Source organism: Vulpes vulpes, chromosome 6 (genome assembly GCF_048418805.1).
Source record: "Vulpes vulpes isolate BD-2025 chromosome 6, VulVul3, whole genome shotgun sequence".
Taxonomy (NCBI): Eukaryota; Metazoa; Chordata; class Mammalia; order Carnivora; family Canidae; genus Vulpes; species Vulpes vulpes.
Window position 1 is genome coordinate 87,594,777 of NC_132785.1, and position 22,898 is coordinate 87,617,674.

General features: G+C 38.5%; 1 protein-coding gene across 1 annotated transcript; it reads left to right on the forward strand.

The window, feature by feature from the left end:
- ARF6 (ARF GTPase 6) lies at window positions 1-4,033 on the forward strand. The gene is made up of 2 exons (XM_026000741.2): window positions 1-140; window positions 241-4,033. Exon 2 carries the CDS (start codon window positions 727-729, stop codon window positions 1,252-1,254), a length of 528 nt encoding a protein of 175 aa, XP_025856526.1. The 5' UTR covers window positions 1-140; window positions 241-726; the 3' UTR covers window positions 1,255-4,033.
- Window positions 4,034-22,898: the final 18,865 nt, after the last annotated feature.

A 22,898-nucleotide genomic window follows, 5' to 3' on the forward strand; every position in this document is an offset into this window, starting at 1 on the left:
GCCTTGCTGCGCCTGCGTGATCGGGAGGGGAAGTGAGGCGGTTTCTTCGGCGCCTTTTCCGGCGGCGGCGGCGGCAGCGGCAGAACTGGGAGGAGGCGGCGGAGGCCAGAGGGAGCCCGCGCTCAGGGCGGCGGCTTGAGGTAACCTCCTGAACTGAGCTGGAAAGACGAGTCACCTGGGCCTCCGCTCCCTTCTGGCCCGCCGGCGCTAACTCCCTTCTTCCTCTCTGTGTCTCTGCAGGCGGCGCACCGAATTCCGGCGAGGATCAATGACCTGACGAGGCGCCGGAGCCGCGCTGACTCTCGGGTGGCCTGGGTCGGTGGTGAGCCCGGTGCTCGTGGGCCGGCGGGTGGGCCGGAGGGCTTCGGCCTCCCGCGGCGGAGTGAAGAGAAGGCGGAGGAGCGGGAACCGCGGCGGCGCTAGCGCGGCGCTTGCGGGGGGAAGGGCAGTTCCGGGCCGGGCCGCGCCTCAGCAGGGCGGCGGCTCTCCCGGCGCAGACTCAGGGCCCCGGCGGCAGCGGCGGCTGGAGGAATCAAGTTGTGCGGTCGGTGATGCCCGAGTGAGTGGCGAGCCTGGGCCTCTGCCCCGAGGAGGCAACTCCCACGCAGGCCGCACGGGCGCCCTCGCGGCTGGGAGGCTTCGTTTCGGTTTCGCGGCGGCTGCGGCGTAGTTGGCTGAGGGGACCCGGGACACCTGAATGCCCCCGGCCCCGGCTCCTCCGACGCGATGGGGAAGGTGCTATCCAAGATCTTCGGGAACAAGGAAATGCGGATCCTCATGTTGGGCCTGGACGCGGCCGGCAAGACAACAATCCTGTACAAGTTGAAGCTGGGCCAGTCGGTGACCACCATTCCCACAGTGGGTTTCAACGTGGAGACGGTGACTTACAAAAACGTCAAGTTCAACGTATGGGATGTGGGCGGCCAGGACAAGATCCGGCCGCTCTGGCGGCATTACTACACCGGGACCCAGGGTCTGATCTTCGTAGTGGACTGCGCCGACCGCGACCGCATCGACGAGGCCCGCCAGGAGCTGCACCGCATTATCAATGACCGGGAGATGAGGGACGCCATAATCCTCATCTTCGCCAACAAACAGGACCTGCCTGATGCCATGAAACCCCACGAGATCCAGGAGAAACTGGGCCTGACCCGGATTCGGGACAGGAACTGGTATGTGCAGCCCTCCTGTGCCACCTCAGGGGATGGACTCTATGAGGGGCTCACATGGTTAACCTCTAACTACAAATCCTAATGAGCATTCTCCACCTATCCCCCGGAAGGAGAGAAATCAGAAACCCATTCATAGGATTATCGCCACCATCACCTCTTTCAATTGCCACTTTCTCTTCTTTTGAATTTGAACTCTGGAGTTACTGTTCTATGGTTGGGGAGGGGGGGGGTTTAGGGGTTTCCTTTTTTGTTTCTCTTTCTCCCCCCCCCCCCTTTTTTTTTTTGCTTTGCGTTAGGATGCTCCGATCTGACATTTGACATGACCACAAAGTGCTAGATGCTCTTACTGACTTCCAGCAAATGGGATGGGGGAAATATAGCAGTTTTTGGTAAAGTCCTTTATAATAATGGTTTGATTTTTTTATTTCGAGAGAATCTTTTTTGCAATGTATGCTTTTTTCCTTTTTGCCCAGTTTCCTTATCACTTGCTGTAGATGGCTTATTTTGCATTCATGCAGACTATGTTGCAAGTCTGTTTCATCTAGTAAACTGAAAATTATTGCTTAATCAAACTGCCGTTTGTCTTTTATATTTAAGGCCTTTACTCCTCCCTTATGAGTTTTACCTTTAACTTAGTAATTTCAAATGTGACCTTTTATATCTAAGACCAGTATAGTAAACTTAGCCTACAGTGGCAAATAATGAGTAATATCATTGTAATATGTTCCAGTTGCACATCAGTATGTTAAACAGGTAATGTAAGAAGTTCTTTGAAATGTCAGCTATTAAGTTCTGAAACATACATCATGCATGAGTAGGGCTAAACGCAAGTTCCTTATTACATAGCTAACTTACACTGCATAAAAAGATGAAAGTGTAACCCGTCAACAGATTTTTTTTCACTGCAAAAGTTAGCAACTTTGCTGTGTTTCCCTCTTTTTTAACTTTAAAAGTAGACTCTTTCCAGAAAATGGAGCAATAATGGTGTAGGCCACACACAGATGAGATATCTGTAGATATCTTAAGTGACTTAAGTGACTTAAGTGGGGCAAAACTGGAATATATACTTTTACCACATTTCAAATGTCTAAGACCAATAGTTTAAAAATTACTAGAATGTTTACTTTGTTCATTAATAAAAGCATTTAACAATTCAAATTATACACATTTTCTACCTAGTTGAAAGAATACACATTCCTGTTTTCACATTAGAGCAACTGATTAAGCTGAAGATACAAGTTTTTTTATAATTGAGTGATCCACATGTCCATTAATTAGAACACTGGAAAAGATGTTTTATAAAAAAGGTATTTAATTCTGTTTGATTGTAGGATTAACTCATACAAATAGATCTCCTGTTGGTTCATTAATACACTATCTCCTTTAAGGAAGGAAATGTGATGAATGAATGATGTGTAGACTTGAGAAATGACAATTAAAGGGGAAGTAGGATGAAGAAAGAACCTACAGATGACAATGAATGTAAACTTATTTTTCTTCAAGGGTAAGCAGTGTGCTCACTGGTGATATCCAGATCCTAGCAAGATTACTTGCTTAGCTTGTTAGGACCCGTAACTAGCTTATTGAGACCACTATGATGATACCTTGAACCAAATGTTAATGCTTGATACAGAATTGTGAGCAGCATCTGGTTCTCATATAGCCTTAAGGATTAATTTTAGAGATCCTCAAGGAATTAAACGTAGGGAATTTAAGAAATGTAGACTGCAAAGGCAGTATACAGGAAAAGGTGGAGTGGGTTTTGTTCAGGAGGGTGTCTGAAAACTAAAATGGAGCGGGATATCATGGTACATAGTTGGACAGTATTGGTCCTTCGTGCTTTGGCCATATTGTATAATGGAGCTTTTACCAAAGATGTATGAGAAGCATAAGGTATAAAAAGTTAACTATTGAAAGTAAAACTCTGACACATTTTACTTAAAGCAGATGAGAAAAGGTGCTATGTTGTAGGCTCCTGATGGTGCAGAGGGATTTTTTAATACAAAATGCAACTAAGGTATAGAGTTCTCAGTTTTGCTTTAGAAGTATTTCTAGAAATGAAGCTGACAGACACATCCGAGAATGTTTTAGTTGCTTTTAAATTTCCCAAAGCTCCACCATAAATTTAATTCTTAGTGTTTTAAATGATTGCATTTTAAGGTACATAAACATGGGTTATACAAATATCAATGCTATAGTAACATCTTTAAACAAGACAAGCACAAAGGTATAAATGCCTAAACTGGAGGAAACTTGAAACCCTCATCTTAATTCCTAAATGTAGTATTTCTAACTTGTGACAGATTGATAGGCAGCCATTTTTTTTGTGTTTTAAAATAACTGGGAGCATAGTTAAAATTTTATACATCAAGTGATTGCTATTGAATGTTGCAGGTGAGATGTGGTTATTTTTAGTTTATTTGAAATGTCTAACTGAAGGGGGGTGGGGGGAGCAAATATTTGAAATTTGGAAAACCCTAAACTTTTGGTAAGAATTTGTAATATTCATTTACATTTTCTTTAAGGATATACAAGGTTGGTAATTGATGTAGTTAAATTGAACCATGACCATTGGTGGTCATGGGGCAGGTAATTGTAGCCTGCGGAAAAAGTTATAATCTAGGAATTTAAAAAAGAAGATCCTGAAGTTTTTGTTTAATTGCATCAATTTCTGTGTTTATGTGAATTTATAAACTGCAGTAAGTTTTGAATGAGGTTAATCTTGTCTAATATAAGTAAATGAGTCTGTAGACTTGTGATCTCCCCAAACTAAAAAAGTACAGTACTTGGAATTGTGTTCTTTATGGTTGTAGTGTTGGTAAAGCACTAATATGCAGAAAATAAAGGAATTACACAGTGCAGTTTCTCACGTTATGTTACTCGTTTGGACTAGATTAAGTGGGACATGTGTGTTGGGCCGTTATTCTCCAGGGATGTATGGTATAAAGTGACTCGATTTGGGAGTCACCAAGCTTTTATAAGAACAAAAAAGAATTTGGTTCTTACAGTCCTGGGTGTATAAGAAGTCTTTGTACTGATTTAGTTCCACCAAGCTTAATCTGATTTTATGATAACTTAGGACACAAAAGCAGTTGAAAATAATTTTTAAAAACTAAGATTCTAAATAATTTCTATCGTACCATTTTTCCAAAATCACAAACCTTACTGTTTTTAGGAATAGAATTTTGTCTCTAAAGAATTGGCCCATAGAGTTGTCTTAACCCTTGACAGTTGACTTGGCAATTTTAAAGTTTGTCTTCTAAAAGCCAGTTGCTTGTCTCATAAGAATGACAGAATTGTAGCCACTTAGAAAACAAAATAGTTGAAGAATACTTTGTTGGATAAAAGGGTTTTTTAAAACATGTTCCCTTTTTTATAAGCATTCCCCCTTGAATCAGCAATTTTTGCAACTTGATTTTAGAATGTCTTAGTGTGTTCTCTAATAGGATTTAACCTCCACATTGATGTTCATATATTTAGTACCATGATTTACTAATGGCAATCAAGTACCAATTTATCAGTGATAGGAGAAGATATTTTACTCTTTAGTGGGTTTTTATGTTTTCATATGTTTATAAATACAGTAGTTATAATTTGAATGGTGGTGGAGCTTCCTAAATTCCCAGTTATATCCTCAGTACCTTCCCAAGTATATGTCAGGGTGTGGTAAGGTAAATACTGTCTCATAGGTAAAAATTGTAAAACATACATCGCAGTTAAAAAACTTTTAAGTCTGACTAATCACTGAGCAGAAAGTATTTGGAGCAGAACATTTGATAGAATATAGCTTCTTGTTTATACTGAATGGTAGACAAAGTATGAAAGATCACAATATTAGGAAGTTTATAAAAAGGAATGGTGGGACATGGAGCTACAGAAGAGGTAAAGTAACTTTTCCCTGATTTGCTAAACTTTTAAAGTTGCCAAACTAGATTAGTGAGTTTCATAGACAAGGAATACATACAAGTGAGATCAAAGAGGTGGAACAAGTCTGTAGAGAAGTTTAGGAATGACAATTGAAATTTGTTATTAAATAAGCTAAAGTGATAATAACCTTCCTGGGAATTAGTCTGTAAGAAAAACCACTTTGTGGGACAGTAAGAAAATGCTTTAATTTTGAACATTTTTTTTCTCTTTAAAATGTTTTATGACTACTTGAAACTATTTTAAAAGGAAAGTATTTGTCAGCCTTGTCCTTAAATACTTTACCACTTGTTACATTATTTCATTTGGATATATAGCTCTTCCATAGTGTTTGTTTTATAACTGCAAGAATAGATTTATTTATTGAGAGCCTAAAGATACACCTTGCACTATTCTAGGTATAGGTGATCCATCAGTGAAGAGAAAAAGGTCTGCCTTCGTGGAATTTATGCTGGTGGGGATGGGGGGGGGGGGGTGAGGAGAGAACGACAAAAATCAGATGATGAATAAAGATATGTTAGGTGATGTACTATATTACATACTATGCTATATATATATATGGGGACAGGTAGGAATATCTTCAGAGGACTTACTGAGAAAGTGACATTTGAGCAAATACTTGAAAAATATCAGTGGAAGTGACATAGGAACAACAACAACAAAATATATATATATATTATACACTATATATATATACATATATATATGTATATATATATAGTGTAAAGCAGGGGTGGGGCAGGTGGCCTAGGGCAAATCTGGCTATGACTTGTTATAAGGAATGAGCTAAGAATGGTGTTTACGTTTTTAAAGACTGAAAATACAAATGTGATTATGTGACAGAGTATTTAGCCTGGAAACCCTAAAATATTTACTCTCTGGCCCTTTATGAGAAACATTTGCTGACCCCAAATCTAAGGCACAGTTGCTAAAATATTACCAAAATATATAGGAAATCCAACAAACCAAAGTAAAGACCATGGTTAATAAATGTTTTATCAAAACTTTAGGTAACAGTGGCTCATACAATTTACCACATTTGAACATTTAGTGATCCTTGAGACTTGTTACTGAGTAGTTTAACCTGGATTTTTTTTCTCCCTAAATATGTTTAAATGTGTGAAGTCAGTAGTTTTTCAAGTTGAATGTTAACATTCTTTAAGATCTTGTGAATCATTTCATTAAAATTATTTCCCTTATCTTTATGGTAGTTTTACTGATTTTTGGATATAAGTTAAATGTGTTTCTCTGTACAAGTGCCTTTTCCTCCAGATAACCTAGATTAGTTTGGAATAGGTTCAGCTAACATCATTGAACTGACTTTTATTCAGTTGGTATTACTGTAATCAAGTCCTGAGTCTAGCATTTTATATTATGAAATTTTGTAAGAGGAAGTGTTTTGTTGACTTGGAAACTAACATGTTGCATGATATTTGGTTTCTTGTAGTGTTATCCTCAAAGCAATATAAACTAGGAAATTCACGCATGAATTATTTCTTGCATGGAGAGTTGTTCTATATTTACTTACATGGTAGAATGTGAGAATCTGTAAATATCCTAAAAGAGAAACTAAAGAGTAATTTGACAAGAGTTATGGAAGTTTTATGGAGGACATTTACTAATGGGCTTTAAAAAAATAAAAGCACTTGTAATTCATAGAAAAATCTGTGTGAAACTGAATATTCATGACCACAAAAACTGTTTCCCATTATAGCCAAATAGGCTGGCCTAAGAAGGTCATAGCATTGTGAGAGAGGAAAAAAACCAAACCAAAACACAACAAATTTAAGGGAGTTACAGAAGCAGAGATTTAGATCTTTGATGTTTATTCTAATTTGGCATACCAAAGTGCTTTCTCTATACCTGTTTTCTAAGTCAGTTTTGTGAATAAATCCTAGGTTGGAGCTACACCTAGAGATATCAGACTGGGAAACATTATGAGAATAATAAGAGCATACCATGCTCTTATTACCATAACATAACAATTACCATGTGCCAGGTATTGTTCTAAGCATTTCATGCATATTCTCTTCAAAGCATTTCATGCATATTCTCTTCATCTTCACAAAAACTTGGGAGAAAAGGCCCCCATTTTATAATTGAGAAAACTGAGGCCTAGAGAGGTATACATTATTAATAAGTAGCAGAGCCAGACTTTGGACTTGAGTAGTCTGTACTATACAAGGTGAACTAGTGGTTAACCATATACTTAATATTTTGTGTGTATTGCTTACAAAAAGGTCAGTTTGAATAATATCCTGTAATTTTCTTATATGATCATCACATGATTTTGAGTCCCTGTGTAATTTGAGCCTTCTGTATAATGGAGAGCATGGTATTAGACTGTTTAAGAATTAGTTTTTTTCTGTAAAAATCACATGTGACCACTTGATTGTGAATTTTATGGATCATCATGAAAAAATAGGAAAAGTTAAATTTTTTACAATGCTGATTATTTGCATGCTTAGAGAAAAAAGTTTTAGAAAATTCAGAGTATACACTTTATATTTTGTTTCTGATAAATTCATAACTACAGACATTTCAGGTATTGTTTAATAAGTGAATTTCTTGCTTTTTAGATCCTATTAGAGCTCACTTTTTATAAGTGAGGTTTACTTAACACTATATCCTCCCGTCAGCAAGAACACAGAATTTAAGGTCAGCTAGAGTGCTTTAATCATGTACTTAGGTGTTTAAGCAAGGGCTTAAGAGTAAAAGTCGATGATTTTGTTAAAATGCAAATGCCTTATTTAAATCCTATTTTGTCAGTAATTTCTATATGAGGTAGAAATAAAAGACTAGGTTAAGATAAACACATGAAATGTTCAAGGTCAGTAATCAAGGGCTCTATCAAATACTAGACAGTGCAAAGAAGTATTATGTTGTGGGCTGGAATGGGCTAGAGAAGGCTAGTGGGAATTGAGTTGGACCCACAAATGCAGGGGTATTACTGTATTGTACTAGGCATTGTTCTACGCTCATTGCTTGCATTATCTCACTTAAAATCTGTGAGTAAAGGTGCATGGCTAGTAATCTACATATAGTATTTGGGAGATAGAAAATAGACTTGTCTGTTAGGGTTGCCAGATTTAGCAGATAAAAATACAGGTGAAGGAGAGTGGGACGTACAGGCTTCCAGTTACCAAATGGCTATGTCACTGGGTTGAAAAGTGCAGTGTAGGGAATATAGTTAATGGTATTATAATAGCTTTGTATTGTGACAGATGGTAGCTAGACTTGTGGTGAGCGTAGTATAACATATGTTGTCAAATCACTATATTGTACACCTGAAACATTCAATTAAAAAAATTCAGGGTGCCCAGTGAAATTTCAATTTCACAATTTTTAGTACAAGGTTTATCTCATGCAATATCCTAAAATTATATATATAAAATTATTGTTGGGGTGCCTGGCTGGCTCAGTTGTTTAGGTGTCTGCCTTTAGCTCAGATTGTGATCCCAGCGTCCTGAGATAGATCCCCACTTTGGGTTCCCTGCTGAGCAGGGAGCCTACTTCTCACTCTCCCTCTACTGCTCCTCCTGCTTGTGCTCTCTCTCTCTCTCTCTGTGTCAAAATAAATAAATAGATAATTGTTAAAAATGATTGTTTATCTAAAATTAGAATTTAATGTCTTATCTGCAATCCTATGTTTGACTTGAGTGTTTGTTGGGGGAGATAACGGTTCAAAATAAGAGCTGAAAATGAGGCTTTTAGAAGGCCTCAAGAGCTAGAACAAGTAGTTTGGATATTATTGGGTATGTGATGGGAACCACTGAATTTTTAAAATATTCATATAGCAGGAGAGAGTCACAATGTTTAGAAACATTAATCCAGTAGTTTTGTATAGAATCATGGATCAGGTCATGGATGGAAGGGAAGGGGCGGGAAGTCCTTTCAAGAGACTTAATTCAAGTGAGAAAATGAAGACAAAGAATACCATAAGGAAAATGAGAAACAAGTGAGATAAAATAAATTGGTGGACATACGTTACTTGTGGAAGGAGGGGCACCTGGGTGGCTCAGTTGGTTAGGCTTCTGACTCTTGATTTCAGCTCAGGTCATGATCTCAGGGTTGTGAGTTAGAGCCCCACATCAGGCTTCACAATGGAAGTAGATGTGCTTGGAATTCTCTCTCTCCCTCTCTCTCTTAGCCCCTCTCCCTTTCTCTTTCATAAAAAATAAGAATTAAAGGATTTTGATCCTCAATTCTTTTTTTTTCTTTTTTAAAGATTTTATTTATTTATTCATGAAAGACACACACAGAGAGGCAGAGACACAGGCAAAGGGAGAAGCAGGCTCCATACCAGGAGCCCGATGCAGGACTGGATATCAGGTCTCCAGGATCAGGCGCCCAGCGGACTCCTTGATCCTCAATTCTTATGTAAAAGATAATCATATCATTGATAGAAACCAGGATATTCAGCAGTTTTGGATAGAGACACTTTGATAATGGGATAAAGCACCTCATTTGCAATCTTGAAAAGAGAATCTGTTTAGTCATACTCTATTTTGTAACTATTCTTAGAGCATTTTTGTCCAATATAAATGTAATGCAAGACACATAAGCAATTTTGTATGCTTTAGGAATCACATTTTAAAAAGTAAAAAACAGGTAAAATCAATTTTAATACTGTTTTACTTTAAAATTTTATTTATTTATTCATGAGAGACACAGAGGCAGAGACATAGGCAGAGGGAGAAGCAGGCTCCATGCAAGGAGCCTGATGCGGGACTCAAGCCCAGAACCCCAGGATCATACCCTGAGCCGAAGGCAGATGTTCAACTGCTGAGCCACCCAGGCATCCCGATAATGTTTTACTTAACCCAATATATCAAATATATTACCTCAATGTCACCAATATAAAATAATTATTAATAAGATACATTCCTTATTTCATGCAAAATTTTTAAGAGCCAAGTGTACATTTTACACTCAAAACACATCTCAATTCAGACTACCATATTTCAGTGCTCAATAGCGATATATGGCTGGTGGCTATTACATTGAACAGTTCATTCTTAAGGGATGATTATTTCTAATACCATGCCTACAATTTCAGAAACTGCACTAGAAGATTTTGATCTTGTTAAGATTATTGTGATGTGATGAACCATTTAGGCCAGGGATTCCCAAGCTGTGGTACACGAGCCAAATTTGGCCCACTGCCAGTTTTTGTTAAGTTTTTATTGGAACTTACCATGGTCATTTATTTGTATATTGCCTAATGGCTGCTTTTTCACAGCAACACCAGAATTGAGTAGTTATGACAAGAGACCATATGGCCCACAAATCATAGAACATTTACTACTTGGCCCTTTATAGAAGTTTGCCAACACTTTTCTAAGTCCTGAATTAAAGTTTCAGGAATAAAACATATACTATATATATATATATATATTTTTTTTTTTAAGATTTTACTTGTTTATTAGACAGAGAGAGAGAGAGAGAGAGAGAGGCAGAGACCCAGGCAGAGGGAGAAGCAGGCTCCATGCAGGGCGCCCCACATGGGACTCGATCCCGGGTCTCCAGGATCACGCCCTAGGCTGAAGGTGGTGTGAAACCGCTAAGCTACTGGGGCTGCCCTACTTTATATATTTAATTTTTTTTTAAATTTTTATTTATTTATGATAGTCACAGAGAGATAGAGAGAGAGGCAGAGACACAGGCAGAGGGAGAAGCAGGCTCCATGCACCGGGAGCCCGACGTGGGATTCGATCCCGGGTCTCCAGGATTGCGCCCTGGGCCAAAGGCAGGCGCCAAACCGCTGCGCCACCCAGGGATCCCTACTTTATATATTTAAATGAGTTTTCAGAAATAGTCTTGAAGTAGTTAAAAGGTAATGTATATATTGATCCATTTGTTTACCAAGAATTTATTTACTGGGTTCTAGGCAACGTGGTAGGCCCCATAAACAGGAATAAATGTCCTTAATCTTCAAGAAGGTCACAGACTAGTTGAAAATAAAGAAGTAGGGACACCTGGGTGGCTCAGCGGTTGAGCGTCTGCCTTTGGCTCCAGGTCTTGGAGTCCTGGGATGGAGTCCTGTGTCAGGCTTTCTGCATAGAGCCTGCTTCTCCTTCTGCTTGTGTCTCTGCCTCTCTCTCTCTTGTCTCTCATGAATAAGTAAGTATAATCTTAAAAAAAAGAATAAAATAAAGAAGTATACATAGATAATTACGAAGATGTACTAAAGCAGATGGTGCATTGAGTGCCAACCAGTGAGATACATTCCTTTGGCTGGGGAATGGGAGGTAGTCAGAAGAATGGAAGGCTTCAGAAGAATAGGTCCATTTGAGGTGAATTTCATTTTAAGATTTATTTATTTTAGAGAGAGAGTACATGAGCAGGGAGAGAGGCAGAGGGAGAGGCAAAGAATCCTCAAGCAGACTCCTGGTTGAGTGCAGAGCTTGACAGCAGCCTCAATCTTAGGACCCAGAGATAATGACGTAAGCCAAAATGAAGAGTCTGATGCTCAACTGACTGAGCCATTCAGGCACCCCCACAGTTAATTTTAAAAGATGAATAAGATTTATTCAGATAGGAGGTAGAGGACATTTTAGGCAGCAGAACAGTTAGTTATGAGCAAAAGCCAGAAGGTGTTAGCATACCACCATCAGGAATTGACAGCTAGCTTATTATGCCTGGAGCATAGAGTAGACTGGTGTGAGATGAAGATGGAAAGATGGTCAGAGGCTGGATCATGAAGTGCCTTTGTTTTTTTTAAGGAACTTTGGATGTTAAAATTGGGGTACTGGTACTATAATTCAGGAAACTCTATTTTAGATACAGAATCAACAAGTTTTGGCCAGTTGAATGAGAGGGAACAATGGGAAAAGTCTGCAGGAATGACTACTAATGAAGATTAAATTTATAAAGATACAAATTATATGGGAAAAGAGCAAGTTTAAAGGGAGGAGGCTGTTTTGTCAGCAAGTTTTAGGTGCCTATGGTATGGACATCTACATGGAGATAGATATGTAGTAGAGAGGTCAGGAGACGTCTGGTCCACAGAAGGAGGTTTACGAGAGAGCTTCTAAATCGTTTTTGAAACCACAGATGGTAGTGAGATTTTCGGGCACCTGGGTGGCTCAGTGATTGACTGTCTGCCTTCGGCTCAGGCTATGATCCTGGGGTCCTGGGATCGGGTCCCACATTGGGCTCTCTGTAGGGAGCCTGCTTCTCCCTCTGCCTATGTCTCTGCCTCTCTCTCTCATAAATAAATAAAATATTTTTTAAAAAAGAAATTTTCTGGGAGTGAGAAAAGAATAAAGGGCAGAGAATGGAACCTCTCTGGAGACCACTAATGTTTAAGGGGTGGCTAGAAAAAGGTATTAACAAGAAGGACCAAGAAGACATGGGAGAGAATATCAATGATGTCATATCTTACGGAGAGATGAAGAAGGTTGAAGTTCAAAATGCTTTTTTTAAAAAAAAAAAATATTAGAGAGAGAGAGAGAGCACAAGCGGGGCGGGGTGGGGGGAGTAAAAGGAAGGGAAGAAGCAGATTCCCCACTGAGCCGGGAGCCCGATATAGGGCTCCATCCCAGGACTCTGAGATCATGGCCTAAGCTGAAGGCAGATGCTTAACTGACTGAACCACCCAAGTGCCCCTAAAGTGAATTCTTTAGAACTAATATTATAAAGTCATCAGGACCTTTCTTAGATAAGTTTGAGTCAAGTGGCCAGAAACTAGTTTGCAATGAAAGAGACTGGAGGCAGTACAGAAGTTGCTAGTGAAGTGTTCCAAAAAGCTGGAGATGAGAGTACAATAGTAGATGTTAAGGATGTGATAGTAAGAGGGAGATGTGTGCAGAAGTTTATGAAGATACTTTAATACAGCAGGCTCATTTAATTTTCAAAACGCTGTTCAGATATGAGTTATAGGTATTGGTTGTTGAGGGTAGGGTAGGAAATGAGGAACATGTGCTCCCTACCACCAATTTCCTAGAGGTAAAGAAAAATTGGAAAAAGAATTCATTTGAAAAATGGGAATCTTAATTCGTTAAAGCTGCTCCTTGTGCATAGTTAGGGCTCTCCTCCTAGAAACACCTACAAGGTCCATGCTCAAGTAATTCTAGTCCCATTACAACTACAGATATGGATAGTGGCATCCCTATCTCACAAATGTGGAAGATAAGCCACGGTGGCTATGACATATCCAGTAAATCATAGAAATTAGTGATGTAACTTGAAACTCAAAATTTCTCTGCATTTATCACTTACATAGTCATGGAGTAAAATTTAAAAGAATTTCTATTATGTAAGCATCATGGCGATTAACTTAACCCCTATTTAACTAAAATATAGAATTACCAATTTACTATAAAGTTTCTTTTAAGATTTGCACAGTGAGGTTTAATACTTGCTGTCACTATCAGTTCTGAACTTTAGGATCCTTTCTTCCACAATGATTTAGGGTTAGAGGGAAAAAAATCTATAGGATGACAAAATCAAATATAGAGTTAAATAGTAGCACACTTTATTGTGTGTCTGCCAGTGTGCTACTGGCTTTAAATGTAATCCTCACAACAGACTAGCATAATAGGTGGTATTCTCTCCCATTTTACAGATAAGAAACTTAATGCACAAAAATTTAAGCAATTTGTTTATGACACTGCAACTATTCCATAGGAGAGCCTATATTCAAACCTAAGTCTTGTTGACTCCAAAAGAATAGATTTTTGGAGTCAACAAACTGTAATAATTTTTTTTAAAAGATTTTATTTATTTATTCATGACACACACACACACACACACACACAGAGAGAGAGAGAGAGAGAGAGAGAGAGAGAGGCAGAGACACTGAGGAAGAAGCAGGCTCCATGCAGGGAGCCAGGATCACACCCTCCGCCAGAGGCGGCTGTAAACCGCTGAGCCACTGGGCTGCCCAATATATTTTTTTTTTAAATGTTGAATCCAGCAAGACATGGTGGCTGTGATCCAACAGATCTGTCTGTCATCAATCCAATTTATCGGGAGTCCTTGTGTGTGTTCCTGGAGACAAAGCAATTTTTAAAAATATTTATTAATTCACGAGAGATACACAGAGAGAGATAGACAGAGGGAGAAGTAGGCTCCTCACAGGGAGCCCCATGTGGGGCTCGATCACGGATCCTGGGATCACGCCCTGAGCCAAAGGCAGACGCTCAATCCCTGAGCCACCCAGGCGTCCCCAAAGCAACATTTTTGAAGGGACAGAAACTTATTTGGAATGTTTGAAGAACGTGCTTCCGTCCAATGAATAAGAGAGTTGGCAATTTTAAATAACTCCTGAACATTCTTCTTTATATAGACACTAAAACCTGAGGGCCTGGTTGACAAGAAAGCCTTTGGGTAAGGGGGTGGGGCACAGATCCATGAGGAGAAGGAGGCGTTCTTCTCTCCTGTCCTATGTTAGATGAAGTGACATCAAGTTAGTTTGAACTATATTTCTGTATGTCCTTGACCAGGGGATGGTTTGCAAGTTGCTCTTTTTCAACAATAGCATCAGGACACATGATTTCTGAACTCTTTCTAGCTAGATCTTGTATTGCTTTTACTTGGAGAGAAGGAGCCAGATGTATTTTGTATTCTGCTGTGCATTTGGCCAGGAATTATGGGCATGTGTAGACATGCCTTGGTGTATTTTTGTTTAATTCTCCTAATTTGTCTTTGTTGGTCTGGACTTTGTATTAGGTAAATTCATGAATTTATTCATAAAGAACTCAACATTTGAGATATATAAATATTTAAAGAATACATGGAAAAACAAGGTGAAGCACAGGCTTATTTTCAAAGTTTTGTGCAGGGTAGCAGAAAAATACACATTTTAATGAAATCATCTTTGTGCCAGTGACAAGTTAACTGTAAAAATCCCTGAATGTTTTCAACAACTTTTAAAAAAATCCATGTAACACGTATGAGTTTGATTTACCGTTAAATTATACCATTGAATTATATAATAGGACTTCAATATCAAAAGTGTATAAAAGCTTATAGAAAGTTTATTTAAAAGATTATGATGTGGTAGTACAGGAAAGCTAGTTTTATAGTATTAGTGGTTTATTTCCCCCAGTACTGAATTAAAATTTGAAGGGGGAGAGGAAGGCAAGGCAGTGTTAAAGCCAGGAGGTTGAATCATCTAAGGAAATGAGTCAGTGGCTATGAACCATAACTTTCCTTTTTCTGAGGCTTTGACTTTGAGAACTTAACATTGAATTATTTAAAAAATCTTTTTGCTTGCTATCAGTAAATTGAAAATAGAATTTTTTTTTTTTTTTAGAAATTTAAAGATAACTAGAGATTCATTCATTCTTTCAACAATATTTAGTAGAAATACAGGGATTTAAAAGCAGTAGTTACATGTTTGGCTCTAGGCAACCAATACTGATTCTTTTTTTTTTTTTTTTTTTTAAGATTTATTTATTCATGGTAGGGGAAGGACTGAGAGAAATGGAAAGAGAGATTTTCAAGCAGACTCCCCCTTAGGGCAGAGCTGAGCTCCACACAGGGCTTGACACAGGACTTGATCCCAGGACCCTGGGATCATGACCTCAGCTGAAATCGAGAGTTGGACGCTTAACAACAAATGTTGGAGAAGACGTGGAGAAAGGGGAACCCTCTTGCACTGTTGGTGGGAATGTGAACTGGTACAGCCACTCTGGAAAACTGTGTGGAGGTTCCTCAAAGAATTAAAAATAGAGCTACCCTAGGACCCAGCAATTGCAGTACTGGGTATTCACCCCAAAGATACAGATGTAGTGAAATACCAGGACACCTGCACCCCAATGTTTATAGCAGCAATGTCCACAGTAGCCAAACTGTGGAAGGAGCCTCGGTGTCCATCGGAAGATGAATGGATAAAGAAGCTGTGGTCTATGTATACAATGGAATATTACTCAGCCATTAGAAACGAGGAATACCCACCATTTGCTTCAACGTGGATGGAACTGGAGGGTATTATGCTGAGTGAAGTAAGTCAATCGGAGAAGGACAAACATTATATGTTCTCATTCATTTGGGGAATATAAATAATAGTGAAAGGGAATATAAAGTAAGGGGGAAGAAATTTGTGGGAAATATCAGGAAGGGAGACAGAACATAAAGACTCCTAACTCTGGGAAACAAACGAACTAGGGGTGGTGGAAGGGGAGGGGGGTGGGGGGATGGGGTGACTGGGTGACGGGCACTGAGGGGGGCGCTTGACAGGATGAGCACTGGGTATTATGCTATATGCTGGCAAATCAAACTCCAATAAAAAAATATACCCCCCCCCAAAAAAAAGAATCGGACGCTCGACTGACTGAACCACCCAGGCGCCTTCAAGCAATAGTGATCCTTAATCAGCTTTTAAAACAAGATTTTTGAGGTTAATAATTGGTGACTCATTTATAGGTTTAATAGGACAAACCTGCTGGTAGCTATTGACACATATTTCTATGTGATACACTTGAGCTTTCTCCTAAGCCATGAATTGTTTCTTTGGAACCTCTAGCCCATAACTGAAATGAACACATTGCATTACGGGATATTTTTGAAACCTTAAAAATCTGAACTGTAATTATCAGGTTTGACAGTAAAGAGAGATAGGTTATCTCAAAGTAAATACTAGTGCTATTATATGAAAACTTTCAGCTTTTTGTGGTTGATTGTTTATGAGTTAAACTTTTTATATGACTAGATTACATTTTTTATTCTTTTTAATTCATGAATAATACTTAATTTAAGGTAGTGAATGCATTTCACATAAGAACCTAGTATTTAGAAAACTTTGTGAGGAATCTTAAGTCTTGTTTTTGTCACCCAGACAAACGTGAACTATAGAACAAAACAATAAATCTTTATTTTTTTATTTTTATTTTTTTGCTTTGTGTAATAATATGCTAGTGGCATCTTGGAGAATATATTTTAGTAAATGTTAATAGGTACTCTTTTATTTTTTGTGGGATATGTCATTGAGTGGAGATTTTAGACTAGTATGACAAAACTTCTAAATTACATCCTGGGTAACAAATCTTCCTAATTAGTAAGGTTGGCAGGACTATTGTTTCCAAATGCTTAGACATGTAGATTTTTCTCCTTTCATACCTTTGGTGGTATCTAGGCTTTTTCTTTTCTTTTTCTTGCTACATGTCCCATTCTAATAAAACCTAAATCATGTTGCCTGCTGGTACACCTCAGAGTCCATGTTGCTTTGCTAGGCGTCAAAACAGTAGGTTAAGAAACCCTGTGACTTTTGAATTCTGAATTATGGTATTAGAAATACTAGAGAAATTAGGGTCTGGAAATATCCTGTGTATCATGTTGTGAATGCCATTCATAGCACAGAGGGAAGACTGAAGGTAGAAGAGATCCCCCTTTCCTCAAAGTATCATATAAAACACTTCCTATCTTTTCACAGACATTTTAGTTCCCTGCCTGCCAGGGTTGATTTGGGGAAAGAGCAGAAAGGGCATAGGGCTTCAAGTAAGACAGACCTAGGTTTGGATCCCAGCCCCACTGCTCAATAGCTAAGTTGACATTTCAAAATTTATCTCTTTATCTATTTTCCTTTCTAAAAAATGGAAATAGTAATGTTCGCCCTGCAGGATTTGATCACCAAAAGCAGTAATTTAGGAGAAGGTCTCTAGCATGGTAAGCATTCAACAGAAGTTCTATTCTCCTTTTCCCCTCCAGTTTAATAATTAAACAAACAAACAAACAAACAAAAAAAAAAAACAACAAAAACAAAAACAAAACTAAAGCAGAAATAAAATTCAAGATATATGCTAGCATCATTGAAACATTTAAAGATGAAATTATATGACTGGGGTTTATATTCAAATAATCTGGGAGTGGGATTACCGATGAAAATCTATACAATTGCAATTGTTCAAGTCGAGTGAATAGGTACATGGGCATTCATCATTTGTTTGAAATAATCCATAATAAAAAAACTTTAGGAAAAAAAAGCTTTAGGGGCCCTTGGGTGGCTCAAATGGTTAAGCTGGGTCATGATCTCAGAGTTCTGAGATGGAGCCCAGTGTCATCTCCAAGCTCAGCACAGAGTCGCCTTGAGGATTCCCTCTCCTGCTCTTGCCCTGCCCCCTCCAAAATAAATAAACAAATCTTTAAAAAAGAGTTCTAAAAACTACACTGTATATAAAGAAAATATTCAGGGGGTGCTTGGGTGGCCCAATCACTTAAGCATCTACCTTCAGCTCAGGTCATGATCTCAGGGTCCTAGGATTGAGCCCCTTATTGGACTCCCTGCTCGGCGGGGAGTCTGCTTCTTCCTCCGCCTCTCCCCCTGCTCATACTCTGGCCCCCCCTCTGTCTTCCTCACACATGCGCTCGCGCTCTCTCTCTCTCTCTCTCTCTAATAAATAAAATCTTTAAAAAATATATTCAGCGAACAAAGACTTTGTCCGGTGATGAGGAACCATCTATTTGTTGATTGTACCTTTTTAAAGTTGATGATTGAGAACAGGCATTACTGATTTATGAATGGTGGTAGTTTTTTCCTCTCAACTACACAAAATGAATAGTTCTTTGACTAAGAAAAAGGAATGTCAAAAGGGAAGCCTGAAAAAATCCTGAAGAAGTTTAAATGCTTTTGTCTAATTATCTGAGTCATTCCTCAGGGTGGAGGTGCTGTGGCATGGCTCACAGCCAACATAATTTTCAGCTGGAGAAAGAGAGCAGTTAGGCCAAGAAGCACAGTAACCAAAATGACTACTATGATATGGGAACCAGCTTTATATACTGACATTTTCTCTGTTCTCTTAGGATAATAATGGAAATGTAACAGCATTTCTTTCTCTGAACCATATTAATTTTCTAAGAATGAATGTATACTGAATTACAAGCATAATTGAATAAATTCCAGAGAGCTAACAAATGTGGACTACTTACTCACACGGATATGACTGTTCTATAGAGCATTGAGATGTAAAAGAAAAAAAGTATGATTTTCATAGGTTTAATGATTGTTTAAAGGCACATTGATTACCACAGACAGCTAAAGATCTACTTTAAAAAAAAAAAAAAAAAAACCCTGCAAATCTTGTTAGGGTGAATTCTAGAGACTAATGCATTTGAGAAAACTGTTCCTGGAAAAAAGAATTGCCATTGATATATTTAAACAATTGGCATTCATAATATAGGAATATAATTAATGTACTCTATTTTAATAAAACTTGATGTTCTTGACCACTAATTACTTATTTTTAAAGAACAAAATTAGAAGTCGTGTCAATATATAGAGAACAAGAACTTTCACTTTCCTGATCTTCATTTATAGAGTAATTATTTATTTCTTTAAGCTTTCTTAAAGACAAGGTTGTTGATATCCTCACCATAACTTGGTGTAGTAAACTAATATTTAAATAACTTTTCAGGGACGCCTGGGTGCCTCAGCGGTTTGGCATCTGCCTTCAGCTCATGGCGTGATCCTGGAGCCCCGGGATCGAGTCCCACATCGGGCTCCCTGAAGGGAGCCTGAGTTTCTCTCTCTCTGCCTGTGTGTCTGCCTCTCTGTGTCTCTCATGAATAAATAAATAAAAACTTAACAATAAATAAATAAATAACTTTTCATTAAAGTCTCAGTTCAGGAATTATGATCATTCAACAATGACACTCACCTACAGAATATTACTATGAAGGAGGATGGGCACCGGAAGTGCTATGGGCACCCAAAAAGTTAATTGAATTCTAATAGGGTTGAGGAAGGAAGACAGTGAAGGAAGACAGTGAAGGAAGAGACCTGGAAGGGAACCCAACATTTATTGAAAATTTACTACTGTGGGTACAAAATCCTTTTATGAACTTTGTCTTATAAGAACTACTTTGACATTACTTAAAATTAAAAGCAATTGTTACAGAATCAATGGCCTAGCTTTCTATCCTGATACATGAGACCTTCGGAAAAATTGCATGTGACATCATTATTCTTTTCTTATCTGAAATTTTAAATTTAACTGAGTGTCCTTTATTTTATCTGACATCCTTATCACAGGGGATTAAATTAAGGAAATCTTAGAAATTACCAAGAACAGTGCCTGTGCATGTAAGTGCTCAATACATATTAGTCTTTATTTTTGGAGTTATCCTGTCCCATTAGTGATGGAAAACTCAGGTTAAATAGTCTGCATTTTGTTCCATAGATACAAAGTAGTTTACCTAGATTACAAAATTCTGCAGCCACTTTAGAAGAACAGTTTGCCAGTACCTCAAAATGGTAAACATCGAGTTACCAAATGACCTGGCAACTAATCCAGCCCATGCTCTAGGGGAACAGATCACACACCATAAATATGGAGAGGTGTGGGCTCAGTGATTGTCTACCTTTGACTCAGGAGTGACCCCGAGTCCTGAGATGGAGACCCACATTGGGCTCCCCGCAGGGAGCCTGTTTCTCCCTCTGCCTGTGTCTCTGCCTCTTTCACTGTATCTCTCATGAATAAATAGATAAAATCTTTAAAAAATACATATGGAGAGGTGTGGACCCAGGAGGCCATCTTGGAGGAAGTCTCCCATGGCATAGAATGGACATCTGTCCACCTCAGGACAGAGGATATGGCAATACCCTGTTCTGAGGGGTTGCCCATCACTTTTTAGAGGGAATACAGAAAGTTAAAATATAAAAATCTGAGAATTTAGAACTCCCTTTGCAGTTGCAGTAAAGGTGAACTAAACACTTACAGAATAACTTCAACATATTGCTATTGAAGAACTGAAACTCTCCCCTTAACTAATACAGATTAAGGGTTTAATTGTTGGCTCTCCTATATTCTATGACTTTCAGAGAGAGTAGCTGCTGCAGAAAGCCATAATTGGTGGACATAATATGTGACTATATATATTAGCCAGCTTTTTATTAGATACCTGTTTGAACTATGAGGTGAATGTTAATTTTTGCGCATAGATTTATTGGCTATTAGAGTATGTTACTATTTGAAAATATATAATGCGAGCATACCGTGCATATCAACTTGAAATATCCTCTGCAACAGCAAACAACAAACAAACAAGACAGACAACTGTAGCCTAAACAATTTGGGGCTTATTTTCTCCCAAAGTTTAAGTGTAGACGTGGGCGGTCCTGGCCTGGCATAGACTAGGGATAGAATCAAGGACCCAGGAATCTGTGTTTTACCACCTGTAATCCTTAGTGTGCTGACTTGTTGATTAACCATCCCATAATGGCTGCTGCAACTCTAGATACCTGTGCCCATTTTTAAGGCAGGAAGAAAAAGAAAGCAACGCCATATGGCCTTTCCCTGTTCTAAAGGAGGTTCAGAAAAAGGGCACTGAACTTCTCCAGCCTCTCTAGTAGAAGAGGACAAGGATGAAGAGGGTCAAGAATGGTTGGTTGAGTTAGCTTTATTTAAGGTATCATGGTCAAAAAGTTGACAAATGCTGCATTAAATGTTCATCAGGATTTGGATAAGTTTAGAGGAGGAAATTAAAAAGTAGAGGTATAACACGAACCAAGAATTGATTGAACACTGTGTGTTGGTTCACAGTTCACTGAGAAGCCCAGTCCTAGTAGGTGGAGAATAATGTTGAGAAGTGATAGAATTGAGTGTGAGCTTAGGTTGGCTGTAATAATTAATAGGATACCACTGAAGGATTTTGAGCAGGGAAATAACATATGAAGAAGGACGTGAGAAATATTTGCCAATATGGATTATAAGAAGGTGCACTGAAAGGTAAGGAAGCCAGGAAATTTCTGTGATGATGCAATTGTGAAATGCCAGTTATTAAGAGTGAATCACATGTAATTCCAATATTCAACCAATTTTGATCCACAGCATCATTAGATTCATTCACATTTGAGGAGATGGTAGGATGTTCAAATGGAGAAATCTGGTAAGTGAAGGAAAATGGAGGACACAGACTTTCTGAGAGTAAAGTATTAAAGAAAAATGTGAGTATCTAGACAGAAGTAGGTACTTTCCATTCTATATTTCCTGGATGATTTCATTTCCTTTCAAGGCTGAAGCTATCACTTGTTAACGGCTTTAACCCTCACATTTATTTCTAAGCTCCACCCTCTTATATGCAACTGCTCACAGGACCTCTGCCTTCAGATATTCCAATGGACTCTTTCAACACATCATGTCAAAATAGGTATAATTTTTATTCCTTCCCTTTGCTTCATCCCTTTCATGCTTCCCTCATATTTTTTGTTTCATTTAGTGATATCAACATCCAACTTGCTGACTATGCTAAAAAATTTGAATTTGTCTTTGATTGATCTTTCTCTTTATCCCCTCCATCCTTTTGTTCATAGAACAGATCAATTCTGCTTCTTGAATCCATCCTTCCTCTCCATGGAAGTCAGGGTCCCATGAGTTCTCTTCTGGATTATTAAAATGACTTTACTTGCTTCAGTCTTTGCAGGAGAACATCAAACTGCTACCCAAGGAACCACTTTAAGATACATATATGACCTTGTCTCATTCTTGCTTAACCCCTTTTAATGGCTTTCAGTACACAATGAATAAAATCAGAACTTATTACCAGGGCTTGGAAGAAATCTCCACAACACTCACTTTATCTCCAACTTTGCTTGAACCCCTTTAAATTCCTTCACACCAGATTTCTTGTCTTTTTCCAAAAGTGCTGCGCTGTGCCAAAATTCCATGCCTCTGCGCTTAACTACTCCCTTAGCCCGAAATTGTCATGTCCATGTTTCAACATTTTGGTCATCTTTTACTAGTATCTCCTTTTGCAAAGACTTCTCAGATGTCAGTCACACTCTTCTTTTTTCTCCCATGGTAATGTGCACTAAGGGCTTATCGCACTGTGTTGTCCTTACTCAAGTGTTTTCCTCTGGCT

What these genes read in the sequence shown, in the direction of transcription:
- ARF6 (XM_026000741.2), top strand. Translation starts at nt 727, where the DNA reads ATGGGGAAGGTGCTATCCAAGATCTTCGGGAACAAGGAAATGCGGATC.